Here is a 21,631-nt window from a genome sequence, read left to right as displayed (position 1 = left end):
AATATGGAATATTTTGATTCCAATTTAGTTTATCTTCTCATTTTTGTCATTTTGTAAAATACGACATAATATGCATACGGTAGTTCCAAATAGGTATTTAAAACTTTTCTCTTAGCAAAGTCTGCAATCAAATATGACATGGGAACTGTGATGGAGCACTTTTCATAATCGGAATGTGAAAAACGCGTTAGAAAGATTTATGCATCCTCCAGACTCTCCAGAGAATGCGTATGAAATATTTCTTCGTTCCGCAAAGTTGAAATATAGCAAATGGAAACATTTCAGGACTATTTCGGGTGGTGGAATATGACAGGCGATATGTTGTCAAAATATTCGTGGAGTTTCACAACATCCTGCGCGAAAATAAAACATAATGGTGGAATTCCTAACTCGTGTCCGGATATTTGTGGCTTGTTTTTGGCAATATTAAAAGAATTAGGGAATCTAGGTATCAATAACATTGGGACAGTTATAGGTTTTAGGACATGCAATATTAAAGAGCTGTTTGTTTACCAAACATCATACACCTCGCAGTAAGCCTTAAAGCAAAATATACCCATTACCCATCTGGTAGGGTTGGATTGTATACAGCTTTAAAGCCTTTAAACAGTCGGAATAGTTTTGTTTCATGTGATGTGACATTGTATCATATGATGTGACGTTGCCGGAAAATAACTTATATGGTGACTGCTACAGTTATAGGCCACTACATAGTAATTGGCCACTCCTAACAAATCAGAAAGATACAAGCCAATAGAAGTCTTATTGTCAAGAGTGGCCAATTACTATGTAGTGGCCAATAATTATAGCAGTCACCAAATAAGTTATTTTCCGGCAACGTCTCATCATATGATACAACAAGTCATGAAACAAAACTATTCCGACTGTTTAAAGCTGTATACAATGCAAGTGGTGTGAACTGTAAAACTGTGTAATAAATAAATGAAGGTACCCAACATCTTTCCGGCTGCATCAGATAATCCTGAAGCTAATTTCCACGACTTCATCCAGCTCCTCCAAATCTAATCTTCGATCTCGTTAAACTTCCACCGTCTGATATGCTAATACACCGCCCGGATCCATCCGCCGACTAGTCTCCCGATTTATCGCTCATGCTTACAGCTGCTATTCCTATCTTATCAACAGGCGAGTGCCCACAAATAGATAATAAATGTGATCTTCGCTTACGAGCAGTTGTTGAACCTCGCGAAGTCACGCTAATACTGGTTTGTCTAAGACGGACGTTCGGCTAGCGATGTTTATAAACTGCCTAAGTTTCATTCCAATATCTTAGCAAGCAAGGACTATTTGAATATTCCTTCAAACCAGTATAAGAGACTTTGTAGTTGTTAAGGATCTCTGGGTCATCTTACACTGGATTACCGAAAGCTCTGGAAATTGCTCTCGCGCGCTGCGAAGCAGAATACATGACCAAGATCGTTATGCTGCACTCCGCCCCTTGCATCTCCAATTTTATAATCAAATGGGCGTATATACCGTTAGTACTAAGACGTTTACGGCCTTTTAGATTAGAATAAAGATACGATCCATAAGTGCAGTAAACAGTCAAGAACGTGACGGGAATTTCTGCTTCAGAAAATGCATTTCTGCCCCTAAGTTTTTGACTTCACGAGTATGCGGGTTAGACTTTGTAAGCAATTTAAAGTTAGATTGATAAGTTTGAAGAGTTGACAGGGTTGAAATCATACCCGTATCTAGTTTTTATTTTAATTTAACGTCGATTTGTATTTTATAAAGGGAAATGAAATTTAATTCGAAAGCTATTCCTGATAAGTAAACTAGCAATAATCAAATTCAGTTTATAGTGTTTATACTTAGTCGACAGTTTTAAAACTCAATTAGTCGTAGTTAAACAAAACGTGGTTTTGATTCTCCAAAATCTAAAACCTATTTGCCTTTACACACCCTAACTAAAAAAGAAATGCAACAAGAATATTTAAGCAAATACAACCGACTAATTGCCGATTTTACGGACTTAGTTCTGTTCTGATCCTGACAAAAACTTTGATACAAAAACAAAAACATTCGATTCTTACGTAAAGGTCAAAACTCTTTCACGGTGCTGATGGCGTACCGCGAACCACGTTCGACGGGTTGCCTCTCGTCGCACTTGTAAATTCGTACGTAAGTGTGACAAGGAGGCAACACGTCGAACGTAGTTCGCGGTAGGCCCTCAATAGATCTGTTATTTACAATCAGTCTCGGTTCATAACGCTTTCTATGTTACAAATTTTCAAACAAATCCCAGATTCTAACGGGATAGTGGGTCTTTTGTTGTCTAAATTGAGACGGTATTTCTTGTACAAGCATGTATGATGATGTATGGGGTCACATTCACGTTTTGTTGAGGTGAAAAGCAGATATTTACTTACCTTATTGACCTATCTCATGTTCATGTAGAAGAGTTCTTTGGGTGTCAGTTTTAAGGCTATTTAAGGCTATATAATATGACAAACTTGTTACTTATTTTATTTTATTATACTTATTCCTTAATTATGTAGTATGTGTATGAATCACTCTGTGTCTGGCCGTGGCCTTCACAGTAAAACTATGTATTTACTTTACCTACAAAAGGCCCGGTGGTCAAACATCTGGAGATTATCAAACTGCACAACGGGACTTAATCGCGTATTTAAGTTTTAATATGTACCTCCGACGTTTCGAGGACGGCGTTGTCCCCGTGGTCTCGGAGAAGACTGGCTCAAGTTGACATCAACATCTTCAATCATCTATATTTTTTTATGTAACGCCTACTGTTTCCTCCATAGATTGATATATTGTTTACGTCGAAATAAATCTATTCTTCTAGTCATCTGGAGATTGACAGAGAAAACGGCAACTTCTTATAAATTATATGTCTGATAATGAGTTAGAGCTTCGTGTGTGTCTTTTGTCTTAATCTTAGGGTAGGCTCTAAGATTAAGACAAAAGACGCACGGTACTCGCGCTAGGCCGCGAAAACCGAAATTCGCAATTTGCTGAGATTTTTATCTTTTACTCCAATGATGACTCCAATGAAAAAAATCCCGCAAATGACGAACTTCGATTTTCGCGGATATAGCCCTTGTCTTAAATCAATCGGCCTACGCTAAAAAGCCGTATTTCAGATTGACAGCTGTATCAATATACGTCATTCTTCGTTTCATATCGTTTGGCTGTTGCCGTACAAACCCGTAGTGACAATGGAAGCGTTCTCCGAGCTTTTGTGGCGATCTCTGGCTTCCGGTTGTACGAAAATAACTGTTGCTTCAAAGTCAAATGATGTTTTTTTATGTTGTTTCAATGCTTGTTTGTTGTTTTAAACATTATTAACGAGTCGGTATTGAAGAGAACCAAAGGTACACGTTGAAGATTTTTATTTTCATATCGTCAGTTATTTATCAATATCACATCTGACCAGTATGTAACGTCAAGCATACAGGATGACTCACGCTAGACCGGGTCGGGGCGTCCGACATGTCATTTTCTATGACGGCTGATCGGTGATCAGCGATCACTGATCACGTGGTGCTTTCTATAGAAAACGAAGCTCCGGAAGCTCCGGCCCGGTCTAACGTGAGTCATAGGGACCATTTGATATACGAAAAATCATTCTGTTTACTGTACTATCGAGCATAAAACTATGATTTAAAACTGTTTTTCCTATGTCATTTACGAATTACATGTGTGGTGGTGTAGTATTAACGAGAGGAAAATAATGACCTCATGTCTGACCATTCTTATCACTGTGCGAGAGTATTACCGAGAGGAATATGTATAATGATTTTATTTGCGGTTCATCTCGATATCACGGCTTGGTGCAACAGGAAACACAACATACCTACACTATCAGATCTGAGATCATTCGAACGAATACACTTGAACAGCGAGCGCGGAAAAGCCCAATCGATGATGAACCGCAGTCAAAATAGCCACCGAAGTCACAATCATGAATGAAACTATTTTTGTTTACGAACGCACTCTACTTGGCTCCCGAAAAACGTCTATGGGGTCGTTAGGGGAGGGGGGTGAGGTCCCGGATAACCGGAGGCTGCGCGGCAGTCCGCGCCGCGCGCTGCCAAGCGTCGGTACCGCGATGTTCCATTGCATAGTGCAACCTCGCCATGAATGGGGACCTCCGGACGACGCCAATGCCTTCCCTGGTACGAAAAAACACAAATTTTTAAAACTCGAACGTTTTTGATCGATATAGTGCACGCAAAACCGGTTCACTCTGCAACGATCGCGCCGTTATGATCTATTAGTAGCAAAAACGTTGTGTAAATGCCAATAACTAATTATAACTGTTTTACGTATGTACTTTTTTTTTATTTGGATGAGAAGATGCCTGGGAAAGCTGCGAAGTGCTTTGTTTTGTGGGAACGTTGGCAGAACGCGTAATATCAGTGCCGTTTAGTGATTGCGAATTAAAAAAGTGTTGCAAGCGCACCTTTGTATGTAGTAACATGAGAGATGGTGGCAAGCACCTGCTAGATCGAATTTTAAATGATAAAGCATATGTGTTTCGTTTACAACAAAAGACATGTTCAAGATTACTTTGTCCATCCCATTTTGCACATGTTTATATTGTAATCCACACGTGTGCCGGCAGATGTGTACCGTTTTTTATCGTTTCAAAAATTGCCTAACGGTTCTCGTAAGCGGTCGATTTTTGATACCGATTCTCATTATCGTTCGCCTTCACTCAGCTGTTAAAAGAGAGGGACAGACATACCCGTTATCACGGGAGCACAAAAACAAACTAACATTGTTGCCCGAGTTTTTTGTTGGTAAACGAAGAAGTCATTACGTCTTGCTTGGGAGAGTATTACGACTTGGCATATTCATCAATCACATTAGCGGATAGTGAGTTCCCCGTTATGATTATAGAGGGATTCCACGTCAAGTCAATTTACATAAAGAAGTGATGTTTATAGTTTTATTTAATAGACAATCTTAAGACAATTCGGATTAGTTCTACCCTACAGTAAGACCAATATGGATTTTATATAGGTACTAGGCGACAGTATACGTAATACCGATAAACAAACAGTACAAAACATACATCCTCCTCCTCCTTGCGTCGTATTCCTCAATATTGAGGGTCGTGACCTCCCTTTTGTATCACTTTCTCTCTCAAGATCTTTCTCCATCTGTTCTGTCCTTGGCGGTGTGGAGAGCCATGTGAACTGTGGAGTCAAGAGCGGTGCGGATCTGGTCAGACCAACGTATTGGACTGCGTCCACGTCCAGGCCTTCTCCCATCCACTTTGCCGGTCATAAAAAGCTTTTCGAGGTTGCCACCGTCTTTCCTTGCTGTATGCCCGAAGTATTCAAGGACTCTGCGTAGACATTCGGATGACAGCCGCGACGCGATCTTGAGTTCTTGAGATGTTGAGTTGAGTGACGGAACATTCATAACAGAACAAGAATAGAGCGTACTCCCTTTTTAAATGCAGGCAACGCACTTGCAACCATGTGTGCAGGGTGGACCTGGGCGACGGTAATGGCTTACCATCAGGCGATTCGTCTTCTCGTTTGCCTACTATATCATAAAAAAATTAATACTTAATCGTACATCACTCAAATAAATGCTCTTACCCTGATTCCAATCCTGGGTCGCCAAGTTGAAGGATCCTTTCTAGAAAATATTTATTAGACTTATGAAGAAACACATTTTCCTACTTTACCAACAATGCAAACATTCCATGCAATAGCATCCGAAGTTGCAGAATGCTCTAGGCCGTAAATATTGTATATTCCGTTCCCGAGGCTTTTTGTCTGAGGCTGGATGTAAGGCCTGTTCGGAATCTGGTTTTCCAACTACACTACAGGGTGGCCCTAAAATACGTTGACGCAAGACGAGCTCATAACATATCGCTTTAGAATGGTAAATATATCAGTTTTGGACAATCCACTAGTACAATCTGAGGAAAAACATAAACTATAGTTAAAATCAAATGAAAGTACGTACTTATAGATTAATATGTCAGAACAGAACACATCCAAGGTGTCACTATATATTTGGTCACATTGGCCGTCATTACGACGAATTTAATCATTAAAGGAATGTTCCATTGAATTTGAGGACCAATTGAGATTGTTCCAGTGTACCGCCAGTGGTCCATGGAACATCGCCGGTCAAGAATTACTGTTTTACATTGACATCTCCGATCATCCGAAGAAATGTATCAAACATACACTTTTTTGCGATTTCTAGCTTGGTCGCATAGTAAAAGTTTTTCAATATCACCACTTCGTAGAGGATGACTGAACATTGAAAAATCCATCCCTTATCTGTTGCTCTGATAACGAATAATCATATTAGTTACAAGGGTCAAATTATGATAGAGTAGACATGGGTTTAAAAATAGTTATTCACACCCTAATGAACTGTGGGCCTACCGCGACGTGTTGTTTCCCTGTCACACATACGTACGTATTTACAAGTGCGACAGAGAGGCAACACGTCGAACGTGGCTCGCGGTAGGCCTGATAACACATGTCAGACCTATAACTTGAGATAAAGCGGATCACATTAGACGTTCGAGATAACTTTTTGATGATTGGTTAGAAGGAAACAAAGGAATGACGTCATAGTTTTGTAAACAACTAATTATATGTACGGTTTGGTTTTGATTGGAGAAAGTAGAATGTTTACTGGCACGCAATTGTGTGAATGATATAATGATTGCGCTATGATTTATAATTAAAATATAACATAAGTAAATAAATATACAGTGATTACTGTGTTAAATTCAAATGATGTAATGGCGGTAAATCTGAAATTGTAAGAGAAGCTAAATGCTTTAATAATCTTAGGCTTATTAAAGATAAAAGAAAACTGGATATAAATATTAGCTAATATAAGAGTTTCTAGTTGCCTACGGAACCCTAAAAACCCTCACATCCATCTGAGGAATAAACCGGTTAAAATCTGTTTAAAAAGCAGTATTACAGAAATGTAGTTTTGCATTAATACATATTATTTTTCTATTACTTGAAAAAGATACAGTATGTCTCCCACCATGGGTCTTTAAATGCGGGGCTCGATTCTACTCGCTAATTTAGTTAATTTTACTATGAGATATTTTTGGCTATATAGAAAACATAGCCATCTGATCAGCCAATATGTATGAAAAAGCCAATATTTTTTTACCGATTTCGGGGCTGGTCCCATAGTAAAAAGTAGCTCAGTGTAACGAGTAGAATCGAGCCCAGCTTTTAAAGCCCCATGATAGGAGACACTCTGTATATCTCGAAAAAACTACATACCAGTGTTAATAACAATATGTTTACGCATTTAACATTACGTATAAATAAACCCTAAGCTACAATACATATTCATAACAAGAGAAAAACCAAACACATCCTTATGGAGAAATCATGAAAGGACAGTAACGACCATTCAACTATGGTCAGATAACTACGAGTATAAACACGTACGTATTATAGCGACGCTGTAAAACCAGATTCCAGTTAGGCCATATATCATCAGACAAAAGGCATGGCAGAATATTGAAGCTAGCCTCGCTAGAGGCGCCGGTAACTTTGGCGCCTATTTGCCATTGCTGGTTAGATAGAAAATTTATACTCGTATTGAGCAAACTATATTTTCCATACAAAGATCGAAAGTGCACAAGTGAAGGAAAAGCACTGGTGGCCTAGCGGTAAGAGCGTGCGACTCTCAATCCGGAGGTCGCGGGTTCAAACCCCGGCTCGTACAATGAGTTTTCGGAACTTATGTACGAAATATCATTTGATATTTGCCAGTCGCTTTTCGGTGAAGGAAAACATCGCGAGGAAACCGGACTAATCCCAATAAGGCCTAGTTTCCCTTCTGGCTTGGAAGGTCAGATGGCAGTCGCTTTCGTAAAAACTAGTGCTTACGTCAAATCATGGGATTAGTTGTCAAGCGGACCCCAGGCTCACATTCACATAAGCCGTGGCAAAATGCCGGGATAACGCGAGGAAGAAGATAAAGGTCGAAAGTTCCTCCAAATGTTTCCTTTAAGTAAAATTAGCTAACTTAAGATTTTAAGGTACTTTCCCTCCGGGCCCATAAATTTTTTCATCACAAGCTTTTTCTTTCGTTCCTGACAAATTAGGGGAAAGATGTGTATACAGCGTGTTTATGTTTGACTAGACGCCACCCTGTGTGAGGGTAACTTGTGTAGAAAAACTCCTCAGAGGCCATCAGTCATCGCCTGAGCTGTCGGTAAGAAAATTTGGGATTCCCGCAAAGTACTGTTGAAAAGGAAAATCTAGAATATTTTACTGATTTCTTTAGGGCTAAATATGGAGATGACAAATATCCATTTACGTTATATAATACCCGCTTCAAGTAACAAGAGCAACCCTCTATTTGTCCGTTCCTTTTGTCTATGGCTATATTTGTCTGTCGACGGAAGTTGGCGACGATAAAGTTGGGCTAGGTCAGGCTTCACAAAATTATCTATGACGCCGCTGGCGGAATAGGGTATTTAAAATAAATTATTTTACACCATGTATGAAATAAAGCACCAGATAATTATTAGAAAAACACAGATAGGAGTTATTTTTAAACACAAGTTCTATTTAATAAATCTGATAGAAATATAAAAAGTAGGTGGGTTGACTGACTTGACCGTGACGTCACGATGTAATGTTTCATATAAGTTCCATATTTTAGCAAATCGTTTTGACAGTTCTAAAAAAGTAACTGATTTGACCAGTAGGAAAATACCCTATTATCTATAGCTATTAATATACTAGACGGGCCCGCAGCTCCGCTCGAGTAAATGAAATAAAGAGTTCGTCTTATGTTTAGTTAAATACCGACATTATTATGTATTCAACCCTGCCATGGTTTAAAACTGTGATAGGGATTTCTTATTTGTAGCCGTTATTTGGATAACTCAATTCGCAAATTTGTCAAAAAATGAGTGATTTGATAAAAGGCAAGATTGTATTTTTTCATCTACACGTATTTATTTAAAACTTGTTTCAAAATAAAATTATTATTTGTTCTTATTAAGCCTAGTTGCAAAAACGTTCATTAGATTAATTTTCGCCTTAAGACGAATATGGACGACCACCGCCCTTAAATCGCCTTTTCATACAAACATAGGTAGTCTAGTCCTCTCGGTCTTGCGATAGCTCTCGCCAGTCGCCATGGCCGAGGTTGAGCAGGTCTTGAGCAACTACGTCGTTTCAGCGGAATCTAGGACGTCCACTCGGGCGTCTCTCATTTTGTTGTCCCAAGTACCTGCGCTCTCTTCACGGCACGATCCTCTCCCATTCATTTTCATTTTCATTTTCTTTATTGGGAAAAAAAACAGACATAGGCAGATATACCTATAATACAAAAGAGGACATAGATTTATACATTAGTAGGTGCAACCTACATCCTGAGACAATTCCCACTATGATTTGTAAACCTAGGATATTTAATTTGTAAACCTAGGATATTTAATTTGTAAACCTAGGATATTTATTCTCTCTAAGTGTCCGAGCCACCACTGAATTTAGCCGCTTTTGTCTCTCAATATTTCGCCACTATATCGGACCACATCCTTATTTCTATGGCAACAAAATAATATTACGATATTTGGCCGACTGCTGACTGTACATTTGCTTATTTTTATCAGGTCGCTCAATAACATCTGAACATGCACTTTAATCTACCTACATAACTTACTATCAACTTTGTATTTTTGGCCCATCTCAGCATTCTTAGCCCGTTCCCCGGACGAATGGCAATGTTTGCCGAAGCCGTGAAAGTCAATCTGAATAATATAACTCAAAAACAAATTTAAAACAACAAAATACAAATTGATAATAATAATATAGTAATTACTTTGATTGATAAGAATGATAAGTCATATATGACATAAATCACTCGTATGGGCTCTATAGACTAAGGTTGAGGTTGGCAGCACTTTTTATTTTACTTCGTGTAAAAAAACTCAGAAATACCTGTATACCAACATGACAAACATAATTTAGTTTACTTTAACTTACGGATTATTTGGTCTAATCTGTAGCACCGCCAAACGAAAGCAACCGAGAGTTGCCGAGATATGGCCGATGAAGATTGCTATGAAAATTTATTTTCCTTATTGTAAATTAAATACGCATCGGAAGCGATAGTTTTTATGGTCTAGTTCTATTCCCATATGTAGATAATTGATTTGAACAGGTTTTTCTTATCATACGTGCGTCGTATTCGAGAAACGTGTCAAAAACTTTTTTAGAAATTTGTAAGGCGCCATCTCGCTTCTTCCCTCGTTTTTTATCCCGTTCTGGTTTTTAAATTATATATATATATGATGGTATTTGTTATTAAAGTTGGTCAAGCAGATCTTGTCAGTAGAAAAAGGCGGCAAATTTGAAAATGTAGGCGCGAAGGGATATCGTCTCATAGGAAATTTGAATTTCGCGCCTTTTTCTACTGACAAGATTTGCTTGACCATCTATAGATGGTATTTCGTTTATATCAGTAATTTTTAGCCTTTCAGTGATAATAACTTGAGAAATTTTCTTTTCTTGTATAGGTTCATTAACTGTATGGAAGTAAACACTTATTATATGGTCTTTCTCTTTATAGTTAGCTATATATAATTTACATTCGCCACATTTCCCGTCTGCAGGCGTATTATGGATGGTTTATCCACGTGATAAAATAACCGTCACTTTAACCGCGGGATTGAAAGAGACCGACACCGTTTTATCACGCTGTCACAATTGTCACATAGACAAGAATGACCATCATATCCCTACAGTAGGGCTAAGATGGTCGGCTCTTTATCATATGTCACCATTTCTGTCACGTTCTAACAAATATGTAAGTGCGAAAGTGACGCATGGCATGACAAGTGACAGGCAATTATCCCATTCCACATGAAATCCTTACTTAATGACAGCATAGCATGACAATAATTTAATTGCACCGGAGCATACGGGATGCGGGTGTTCAAATACCTGCAGTTTGTCAAGCTTGTATCTAATACGTAAAACGCATTAACTCTAAAAACCAACGCATTCTAAAAGCAACCATATCTCTTGAAGCATAAAGTCTAGATCACAAGTAAAAAAAGTTAGTTACAGCTTTTTTGTGTTTGAAAGTGGACACATGTCGTTCATTGTAATGCAAAATGGCTTTCAGCTATCAATTATGTATTTATAACCAGCCAGTTTTGAAAGGTTGCGTGTTGTATGGTGGCGTATGATGTGTTTAATCGGATTTGTGGCGATAGGAACTATACTATACCATACCATACCTATACTATATTGCATAATTGCAGGCGTCGTTGCAACCGTAGGACTTTACGGAGTCGTGTTTGAAACAAACATTTGATAGTTTTCGCAAATTACAGATGAAGATGAAATTTTTCACCACACCAGCTCGGAAAGGCTTAATAAATAATAATAAATAATAATATATAATAATAATAATGATAGCAAAGTTGCATTTTATTCACATTTGAGGCAAAGTAATCAAATGCAAATTATGAGTTGTTTTCTTTGCTGGTAGAATTGATTTTTAAATGATGATTTTGGATGATAAATATTTCATAACATTCATTTGGGTTTGATTTTGTTTGATATTTTACATTTAATATTTGCTTCGGGTTGGTTTGGTGAAAAATTTCGTGTTTCACGGGGGCAAATTTACCTTATTTACCTTACAACTGAACTGCTTACCAGCTTACTTACCTTACAAGGTCAGTTTACCTTAACTTATATTTATGGAAAACGGATAACTTTCAGTGATATTGTGTCAGATAAGTGTCAGTCAGAGGGATTTTTCGAAGACAAAAATGTACCTACCGCTCTGCCCCTAATCTTAACTCTTGCAAAATTTTACCTTGATTAATAAATTTTCCGATATCATTGTTCTTTTTGCAAGGATACCCTTATTACCCTTCCAATCATGCAGAAAACGCAGATTTCTCGCTTATTAAATTTCACCTTCCGCCAATGAAAAATCGACCACCATTTGGCATCCTATTCTCCACAGAAGGTTGAATTTGAGAGGTCTATTCTGTTAACTTACGACCGTTTTCTGTACATGTCATGACATGTCGATGAAAGTTTGTATCTCAGGTGTTTGTCCTCTTAAAATACTACTGGTGAACACTTGCTGAAACGGTTATCTCAAAAAACTCATCGCGACCATCGAAAATAGAAGCCTGCCTGTCTCTCTATCGCTCTTGCATATTCGAGCGATAGAGGCAGATAACGAAATTTCGATGTTCGCGACAGGCCTCGGGTTTACGGGTTCTATTCTGTCGACCAAAGGTTGTATCTCAGGTGTCTGTTCTATTAATGCGACTGATGAATGCTAGGGTGAAAAGGGTCGAAAAGGAATTCATCTGTCTGTCATGTGGATCGCTTTGTTGATGGGGGAGCACCTGGGATCATCGTTCATGCTCATAGATCAACTGGGTAGATAGAGCATTTAACAGGACTCACGATCATCGTACATTGGCGCTCTTACATGCGACTACGACTAGGTACGAGTATGAAAGCGCAACCGCTCATTTCTGCTATAAAATGATTGGCGGGAGTTGAACGCTCCAATCGCGATAGCGACATAATCTCAGATTATGAAGGAAATTGCTAGTGACGCCGCCTTTTGGCTGCTGCTGCAACACTATACCACAACGTCCACAACATGTTACATCGGGATGTAGGTTTAATTCCAATCTGCCAAAATTGAGCTTATTTTTGTATAAAATGGTGTAGAATACGATCCGTATGCCTGGTGGAGTTGAAATATTTTAACCCTTTATAAGGCTTAAGGGTATTAGAAATTATGCAAACTTGAACCTTATCACTTTGAAACAAAGTTCAAAATCATGTGGGAAATATATTCCCTCTGCCTTTTAAAGGCTTAAAGGGCACCATGTGAGGTAATGCGAGTCTACGTAAGCGCTTCATAATGCACAATCTGTGAGAGGTAGTCAATGTTCATATTAATACGTATGGGGGGACTGTTTGTAAACATTTTAGTAGATTGAAACTGAATGTTTACTGCTACTACGTACCTATGTAATAGGGCCCTGAGCTTTCAAACTATAGGGAGTCCTCATACTTTTACAGTTGTAAACGTCCACAGACTACGGTGTTAGTTTACGTGTGTCGTTTCCTCCGCCTTTCTTCCTTAGGTAGCACAAAAAAATTCGACTGCATGAAATCATTTTTTTTTATATAACATTTACATAGTGTAAAATGTGCACATACACATTAAAAATAATATGAGGTATCTACTTAAATTTTGTAAACAAATAAGGGACTTTCAAGATATACAACATAGTTACATACATACCTAATGAAATATGTGACGTCCCACGGTCAAAGGTACCTTATGGCGGGTATGGAGTTATGCATACCCCAGTAATCTACAATAAATAAGCTATCGATAACACAAAAGATCAACCTTCTAGGTTGCGTAGTTACAGAGATATGATTTTTTGAAAATAATGTTGTGAAATGAGCAACTTTACGATAGAGAAGTTTTAAGTTTAGCCGCCTAAAAAACTATGTTCCTGAAGTAAGTTACATAGTTGACTACAAATAATAATACCTTATATATCTGAGATTAAAAAAATATTGCGACTTGTTCTGTAATGCAAATAGAAACTTTTGATATCGACTGATTTATGTGTATACTAACCAATCTCTTGGAAATAAAGTTTTATTTCATTTTCACGATTGATTGCAATGAGCTCTCAAGATTTAAATTTTATCTATTAGAAAACGACACTGACAGACAGTTTAAGCAATAAACAATACCGATTTAGAGGTGAAAATGTATTTTCTGACTTTTTCATATAAAATCACAAAATTGAATATTTTTACTTTTAATGTGACACACAATCAATTTTTCTGAGCACATATGAAAGAAATTCTGTCATTCAAATGAAATAAATCCTAAAACCCCAACTAAATACTATATTTAACCCCTTATGCCACTTTAAACTTACATAACAATAACAGTATTTGCTCCATACATTTACGAAAAGGTACCTTATGGAAATAAATCTAATAATACATCACTACAAAATATCAATCATATTACAGTTTATCTTTTATGAATAGAAAATATTAATTTACATTAAACTGCCCCCAATTTAATTAGTTCTTCGTCATAATAATCTTAAAAAAGACCAATAATTTGTATGTAATGAAAAGGTACCTTGTGGTCAAGTTACATGATGAGGCATGATGATGATGGAACAGTTAGGATAAACTAATAATATTTTGAGGTTAAGATGGTATAAATCGTCTATTTCTTATCAATAATATATTTCGGTTGCTATTGAAGATAAGCGGCATTGAGGTTCAATGACCTCAGATATTCCATAAGGTAATGCGTCGGGTATTGGCATTTTTCAGCAAACCAATGGCTGATTTACTGCATGCGACCAAACCAAATGAAGATTATTCTAGTTAAGAAAGACTTGACGAGAGTAACTTTGGTATAATAGCAGTCTACTTGGATTTGTGATGTCGGTTATAATATTTGCGAGGCGCCCCAACCAGAACTGAAATTATCAAATTAGTTTTGCAGAATGCTAATACAGTTCTCTACCAAACTTCTTTTCCCGTATTGGCTAGTTTTTTTGGGAATTTTCAATCTTTTTTCCATAAGGTACCTTTTCTACTAAACTCTGAGACGACATTACTAGGCTTATAACTAACTTATAACAAAAATAAAAACAGGTAAACAAACGTTACGCATTAAGGTTTCAGATCACACAATAAAAAAAAATTGAGCATTTTTTCACCTCTTTACAAAACATTTAATATCTCCGAAACTAGAAACCCTCATAAGGTACCTTTTCCCGTGGAACGTCACATATATTTACAGTACATATGGTCCTATTTTCCCGCACTAGTGCGTAAAATAGCACTTTTCGTGCGATGTCAAAAGTTTAAAGGGCCATATGTACTGTAAAACGTTGTACGATACACGTGCGAATAGGTAATTCGCAACTCGTGTCGATTTAAAACACTTCCTTCGGTCGTGTTTTAATTTATCGTCACTCGTTTCGAAATTTCCTCTTTTCCGCACTTGTATCGTAAATATAACTACATATTCTGTATAGCAATACAAATGATTACACAAACTAAGAACGAACATATATTTCTCACAGAAAATGTATAAAATCAACAATAGCTTTCAACATACTCTAATTAAAATATAAAGTATCTCAAACACTACGCAAGCTTTTATACAAATCCAGATACCATCTAAGCCCATTGTCCCAATGAAATTAAAAAAAAAAGTAAAACCGTACACGACATTCCATGGTCCCCCGGTTTTAAAACAATTAGATTAAAAGCTTTGCTGAATCTATGGATGGGGGAGGCGTGACGTGGCTTTAAAACTCTGCTTTTATTGCTAGAACTATTATGGGATCTTTAAAAAATTACTCTTGGTAGATAAAAGGCTTAAATGCTGTTTTATTTTTATGCATTTGTTTTGTATATCAACAATCGTTGTGTTGTGAGGGATATAATTCACTCCTTTTCGAAAATTGTGAGGTAACTATAGGTTCTCATTTTTCTCGATAGTGATTTACAACTTTCAACACACTTTATTCCCATAAAGCTTGGTAATCTTGGTATTCCCAACACACGAGTAGCGAGAGTAATAGAGTTAGATCAAGAAAAATCTGCAACGATTGTGATAGCACACGTAAAGTTTCATTCTATGGAACTTGCTAACTATGTAAACAAAAGTAACTAGTAACGTATTGACATTCAGAGACAAATTTAATATGGCGGTTTGTTTACATCACGTGTACATAGTAAGTTCCATAGAATGACACTTTAGTGCAAGTGTTATTTATTCGTCATAATGTCATAGAAGCTTGACGTTTAAAATAACACTTGCACTGCGTGTGCCGTCAAAATCGTTGCAGACTTCTTGGTCTAATTCTAGCCCATTTTGTTCCCTAGTGAGTAATAAGATTTTTTTCTTAATACTATTACTAATAGTCATACGAACTAAGTAAGGTATAAGTTATTTTTCATGTTATAAATGAAATATTGTTAAAATATAAGGTTACTACTAAATAAATGAAGGTTTATGTTTTTTTTCTTCATAAAAGTTAATTACTATTTCTCACTGTTCTCACGTTAAAGTCATTTAGTTGACCAGTTTACGGATACATGTGAATTAAGAGGTGTGTACATTATCGTTTATTATTATATTTATGTTAATTACAGAGAAACTGTGAAGGTTGACATTCATTTACGTAACTCTCATTACTGTAGCCGTAACTTTGTAAATTAATGATTACAATAAAATGAAATAGCAAATTTAATTAACGATTATGATTGTGAATTAGTATCGGATAGTGACTTTGAGTACGCGTCGATATTAATTATGGGACTAATAAATAGAACAAGTCATAAAATGGAATTAACGACAATGAGTATAGGCTGTATAGGTAATAGGTACCATTAAGCCTTTATATATTTCCCACATGACTTTGAACTTTGTTTCAAAGTTATAGGGTTTAAGTTTGCATAATTTCTAATACCGTTATGTCTTATAAAGAGGATGATATGTAAATGGAGAACTGCAGTCATGAGTAGGTAGGTGCATGCCGAAAACTTGCTTCTTTACCGCACTAGTGCGATAATTATGCAATTAGAACATTACGTAACAATGTCGAAAATTTAAAGGTTACTGTATCACATAGTTAGAATACCTGGGTAGGTAGTTTTAAAACTTCCAATTAGGTTCCACGAGGTACCTATGTATGAAATTGCAATAGGTAGACAAAAAGCGATCTCTTTCAGACGACTTAAAATACTCTTTACAGTACATATGGCCCTATTTTCCCGCACTAGTGTGTAAAATAGCACTTTTCGTGCGTATGTCAAAAGTTTAAAGGGCCATATGTACTGTAAAACGTTGTACGATACACGTGCGAATAGGTAATTCGCCTTTTTGCTCTTTTCCGCACTTGTATCGTAAATAACTATTTGATAGTAGCTATAATATCCAAGGCTCGGAACCGGTTTTTTCTTCATACAAAAAATACCGGTAATATTACGTTCTTTTTCGTTCTTTGCTTTATAATTTAAATTTTTAATTGAACAATCTAATAATACAAAGTTTATACCTAAATACATGATTCAGTCCTACGTAAAGAGCATAAAATAATTAGAAATATTGAGCTATTTCGCAGTTTGAGAAAAAAAAACCGGTTCCGAGCCTTGATAATATCTATACTCGTATGGTCCAAAAGCTAAATACACGGATGTCTTTGCCTTTCAATCTTTCATGTCTTTTAAAAGACTAAAGTCGTTCTATAAATCAAAATTAAGCCGAAAACTCCGGAAGCATTATAAACGAGTCTGATTTATTGTCAGAAGATAATGAGATTATAACGAACTCTCTGCCCGCGGATGCACTCGTTTGGAAAATTATAATTGAATCTAAAGTAACTTGTCCCTTTTTAGTATTGGTAGTTAAGTATTGGTAGCATAGCATATAGGACAGGCCGAATGAAATAGGTAAAAATTAATTGAAAACTTTAACATACTGATGAGGTTTTCGGGTGTGGCACCAGTATGAAAACCGCCTAAATTTTAGAAAAAAATATTGCCCAGGCAGTATTTTATTGCCATTTTATAACCGCAATAAACCCAATAACTAGATGCAAAATCGAATTTTACTCACTGCTTCTAAGCATCAAGGCATTATTGTTCGAGTTTCTGAGATGAAAAATCTACTCTCGAAATCGTTGCTCGAGACGGATAGTTACAAACTCCGTAAACTCTAATGAAATCTAAGTTCATCTCTATCGCTCTTGCTATATCCGAGTAACAGGGACAGAGACTCGGACACTAGACAATTATTGAAGTTCAGAGTAGCCTCTTAATAGTCAAGTATCAATTTTTCAATAAAGTTCTTTTGCACTGTTAATGCAAATGGTAAAGGTCATATTTTACCAATAAACATACACACAAACGCACTCACCCATCTACATCTATTAATATTTATGTGTGGATTACGGTCGGTAGTAGCACCACGGACCCCATTTATCCACCTCAAGCATAAATGATCCAATTTCAATGATATCCATACGACTTATGGCCTATTATCGCGTGCAGTGCTCCCCTCGCATCTGAGAACTCTTCATTCTGGTTGTAAACATAAATAACAACTACAAAACCGTTAGGGATTAAAACTAAGTTCTAACGCATTCTAAATTGAACCTTAAACTAAGCAGTGTTGAGTCTAGAATGAAACTAGCAGTAGATTTGAGTTGTGATGTTCGTGTATTATGTGATGTATGACGTGTATGACTTAAAAGGAAAAATAATTGGATTGATTTGGGGTTTACGTTTGGCTTATTTTTTTATGATGAATTATTGTGTATTGATTTTTTAATTAATTGAGTCTGAATGGTTCCTAAGTTAGTTTAATAATGCTCCGTAAAAAACCTTGTTCACGGAGCATTAATGGGATCACTTCGGTCTTGCAAATCGGTTGTTTTTTTAAGTAAATAAGTAGGTATATTTAATTCGAAAAATGGAATCTTGAGCGTTGCGAGGGTTCCAAAGCACGAGGGTTAAACAAAATTTGCCCCCGAGTGAAACACAAAATTTTTCACCGCAGCAGCTCGGAAAGGCTTACTTTGCACTTCAAAAACTGATAGCAAAGTTGCATTTTATTCACATGTGAGGCAAAGTAATCAAATGCTAATTTTGAGTTGGTTTCTTATGTTTGCTGGTAGAATTTACTTTTAAATTATGATTTTGGATGATAAATATTTAATAACATTCATATGGATTTGATTTGGTTTGATTTTGTTTTATATTTTACATTTAATATTTGCTTCGGGTTGGTGTGGTGCCCTCGTGCTTTGAAACCCTCGCAACGCTCAAGATTCCATTTTTCGAACCACTCGCTACGCTCGTGGTTCAATTTTGGAATCTTTCGCCTGCTCGGGTATCAATATTAGCACGAGCGGTTAAACAACAACTTTGCCTTGTAAAACAAATAACTATTTCACCACACCAACCCGAAGCAAATATTAAATGTAAAATAATATATTAAACAAAATCAAATACAAATGAATGTTATTAAATATTTATTATCCAAAATCATCATTAAAAAGTCAATTCTACCAGCAAACCTAAGAAAACAACTCAAAATTTGCATTTGATTACTTTGCCTCACATGTGAATAAAATGCAACTTTGCTATTAGTTTTTGAAGTGCAAAGTAAGTCTTTCCGAGCTGGTGTGGTAAAAATTAATTACCTACTTATGTAACTAGTTGGCTTTGCTATTGTTGACATGATCTACTTTCAGAGTAAAACACATTATTTATTAGAATGGAACATCTAATGCTCAAATTATGCATATTTTTACCAGATAAAGCGAGTAAAGTTACAAAAATTCGAAAAACAAAAACTTATTCAATTTAGTCTTTCTACCATTGTGTTATGGTTTACATTTGAATGTCTAGACCCCACTTAACGCAAATAACAATTTTACTCTACAAAATTCAAATTATTCTATTAATAACAGCACAATGTAAAATTAACATCTCCGTGAGACCACAATAATCTTGCTGGAATAACACATTGTAAATCCAATTTTATTTCAACGCGGTTAAGGTTTAAATTGCATTGGTTTATTGCACGTTGACAATTTGGTTATTCCAGTCGATTCAGGAGTTGAGGGCAGTGTTGGCCGAACGTTAATTGCAATTGACCATTATCCATTTTAAATTGAACCGTAAACGGTTACGGACGGTTACAGTTGACGGTTCAACTTGTACTGGTTAATGGTCAAGAATTTTCAATTGCATTAACGTTTCGGCCAACACTGGTTGAGGGCTCAATCAGTATAAAGGTGACATGGTTCTCTGTTTTTATCGTCTGTACATGTTCGTACATGTTTTTGACTGTCACTGTTCTTTTACTGTCACTTTTCTTCCCGCATTACTTTTGTCCTTCGTCCTCATTCATCACAAAATTTTACACATACAGCGGCGGCAATGACCGGCGTCGCAATCTGTATGCAGCTGCAATTTACATTCTAACGTCACCTTTAGTCCTCTTCTCTGTTAAATTACTCACAATTGTATATCGGGTTATCGGCCTTGAGGTCACGATATACTGGTTACCCAAAGAGCTTGACCAATGGGAATACAGCCAGACGTGAAAATCGCCGAGACAAATTTAGCACGGAAACAAAAATTGCAATAATTTGACGCATTTGCGCGTCAAATTGTCGTCATTGCCGATTGTCAATATCAATTGGGCATAAAATTGAGGGGGATTGGGGGAATTGAATTGAGGGACTGTGGGAGCCGGTCAATGAACTTTGGTAATTAAAGGAAAATGGCCGTTTGTTTTGCTTTAACTATCTGGAGCGAGTGAACAGTTTAGTTTTCTTTGTGTTTTAATTGAGCGTATTGTTTTGCAAGTTATTTATAGATTTTTCTCGTGCGTTGACGTAACTTTTAGTACTCTAACCACACATTTGGCACATAGCACAAATCGGTGACTTCTTTTATATGGATTTCTATTGAAGGAGACTTTCATTATCTAATATGTAGGTATATATAGTATTATTTTATTATTTAAACTTACATTTAAAGTTAAACAAATATAGCTTTTTACTGTGCGGGTCGTTTCCTTCGTACTAGGTAACCTAGGAAACGATTTTTTTCCCCAAGAATAAAGCCTCGGTAATTGACAAATATATTCATATAAATAAACTATTTATTTAGATATAGATGTGAATCGAATCAGTTAACCCAGCGGTCGGCAACCTTTTAGCAGCCAAGGGCCACATAGTAGTTAACGAAGTTGACGCGGGCCGCACTTTGTTAATATTGATGACTTTATCAAATTATCAGACATTTGTCGGTTGTCAATATTACATACTAAATAGCCAGGGAGGCTCGCGGGCCGCTTGTTGCCGACCGCTGAGTTAACCCATCAAATTGAATTATTCTTCTTTTTTTCAGATATTCGCGTACAACTGACAGAGCAGACGCGAATACTAGAAGCACGTGCCGAAGCGGCAGCAGGCGTCGCAGCAGAACTACACGACTATTGCCGGAGACGAGCCGAACTAGAGGCAGAGTATTCCCGCGCACTTGACAAGCTAGTCCGCGCAGCGCATCAGAAGCATAAGGAACAGAAACACAAGTAAGATACAGATAGTCTATAGGTTACTTGGGAAGCCACTAGCCAGGTTATATGGGCGTCGCAGCAGAACTACACGACTACTGCCGGAGACGAGCTGAACTAGAGGCAGAGTATTCCCGCGCACTTGACAAGCTAGTCCGCGCAGCGCATCAGAAGCATAAGGAACAGAAACACAAGTAAGATACAGATAGTCTATAGGTTACTTGGGAAGCCACTAGCCAGGTTATATGGGCGTCGCAGCAGAACTACACGACTACTGCCGGAGACGAGCTGAACTAGAGGCAGAGTATTCCCGCGCACTTGACAAGCTAGTCCGCGCAGCGCATCAGAAGCATAAGGAACAGAAACACAAGTAAGATAGAGATAGTCTATAGGTTACTTGGGAAGCCACTAGCCAGGTTATATGGGCGTCGCAGCAGAACTACATGACTACTGCCGGAGACGAGCTGAACTA

General features: G+C 37.0%; 1 protein-coding gene across 1 annotated transcript in view; it reads left to right on the top strand.

Annotated features, from left to right (window-relative positions):
- LOC134797080 (SLIT-ROBO Rho GTPase-activating protein 3-like) overlaps positions 1-21,631 on the top strand; it is a 110,541-nt gene that overhangs the window by 51,049 nt on the left and 37,861 nt on the right. Inside the window, exon 2 of the mRNA XM_063769304.1 lies at positions 20,994-21,177. Within this exon, the coding sequence (XP_063625374.1) occupies positions 20,994-21,177 (184 nt within the window). The remainder of the gene's footprint in view (positions 1-20,993; positions 21,178-21,631) is intronic.

The sequence above is a fragment of the Cydia splendana genome, chromosome 14, assembly GCF_910591565.1.
Source record: "Cydia splendana chromosome 14, ilCydSple1.2, whole genome shotgun sequence".
Classification (NCBI taxonomy): Eukaryota; Metazoa; Arthropoda; class Insecta; order Lepidoptera; family Tortricidae; genus Cydia; species Cydia splendana.
This window is presented reverse-complemented; position numbering and strand designations above follow the sequence as displayed.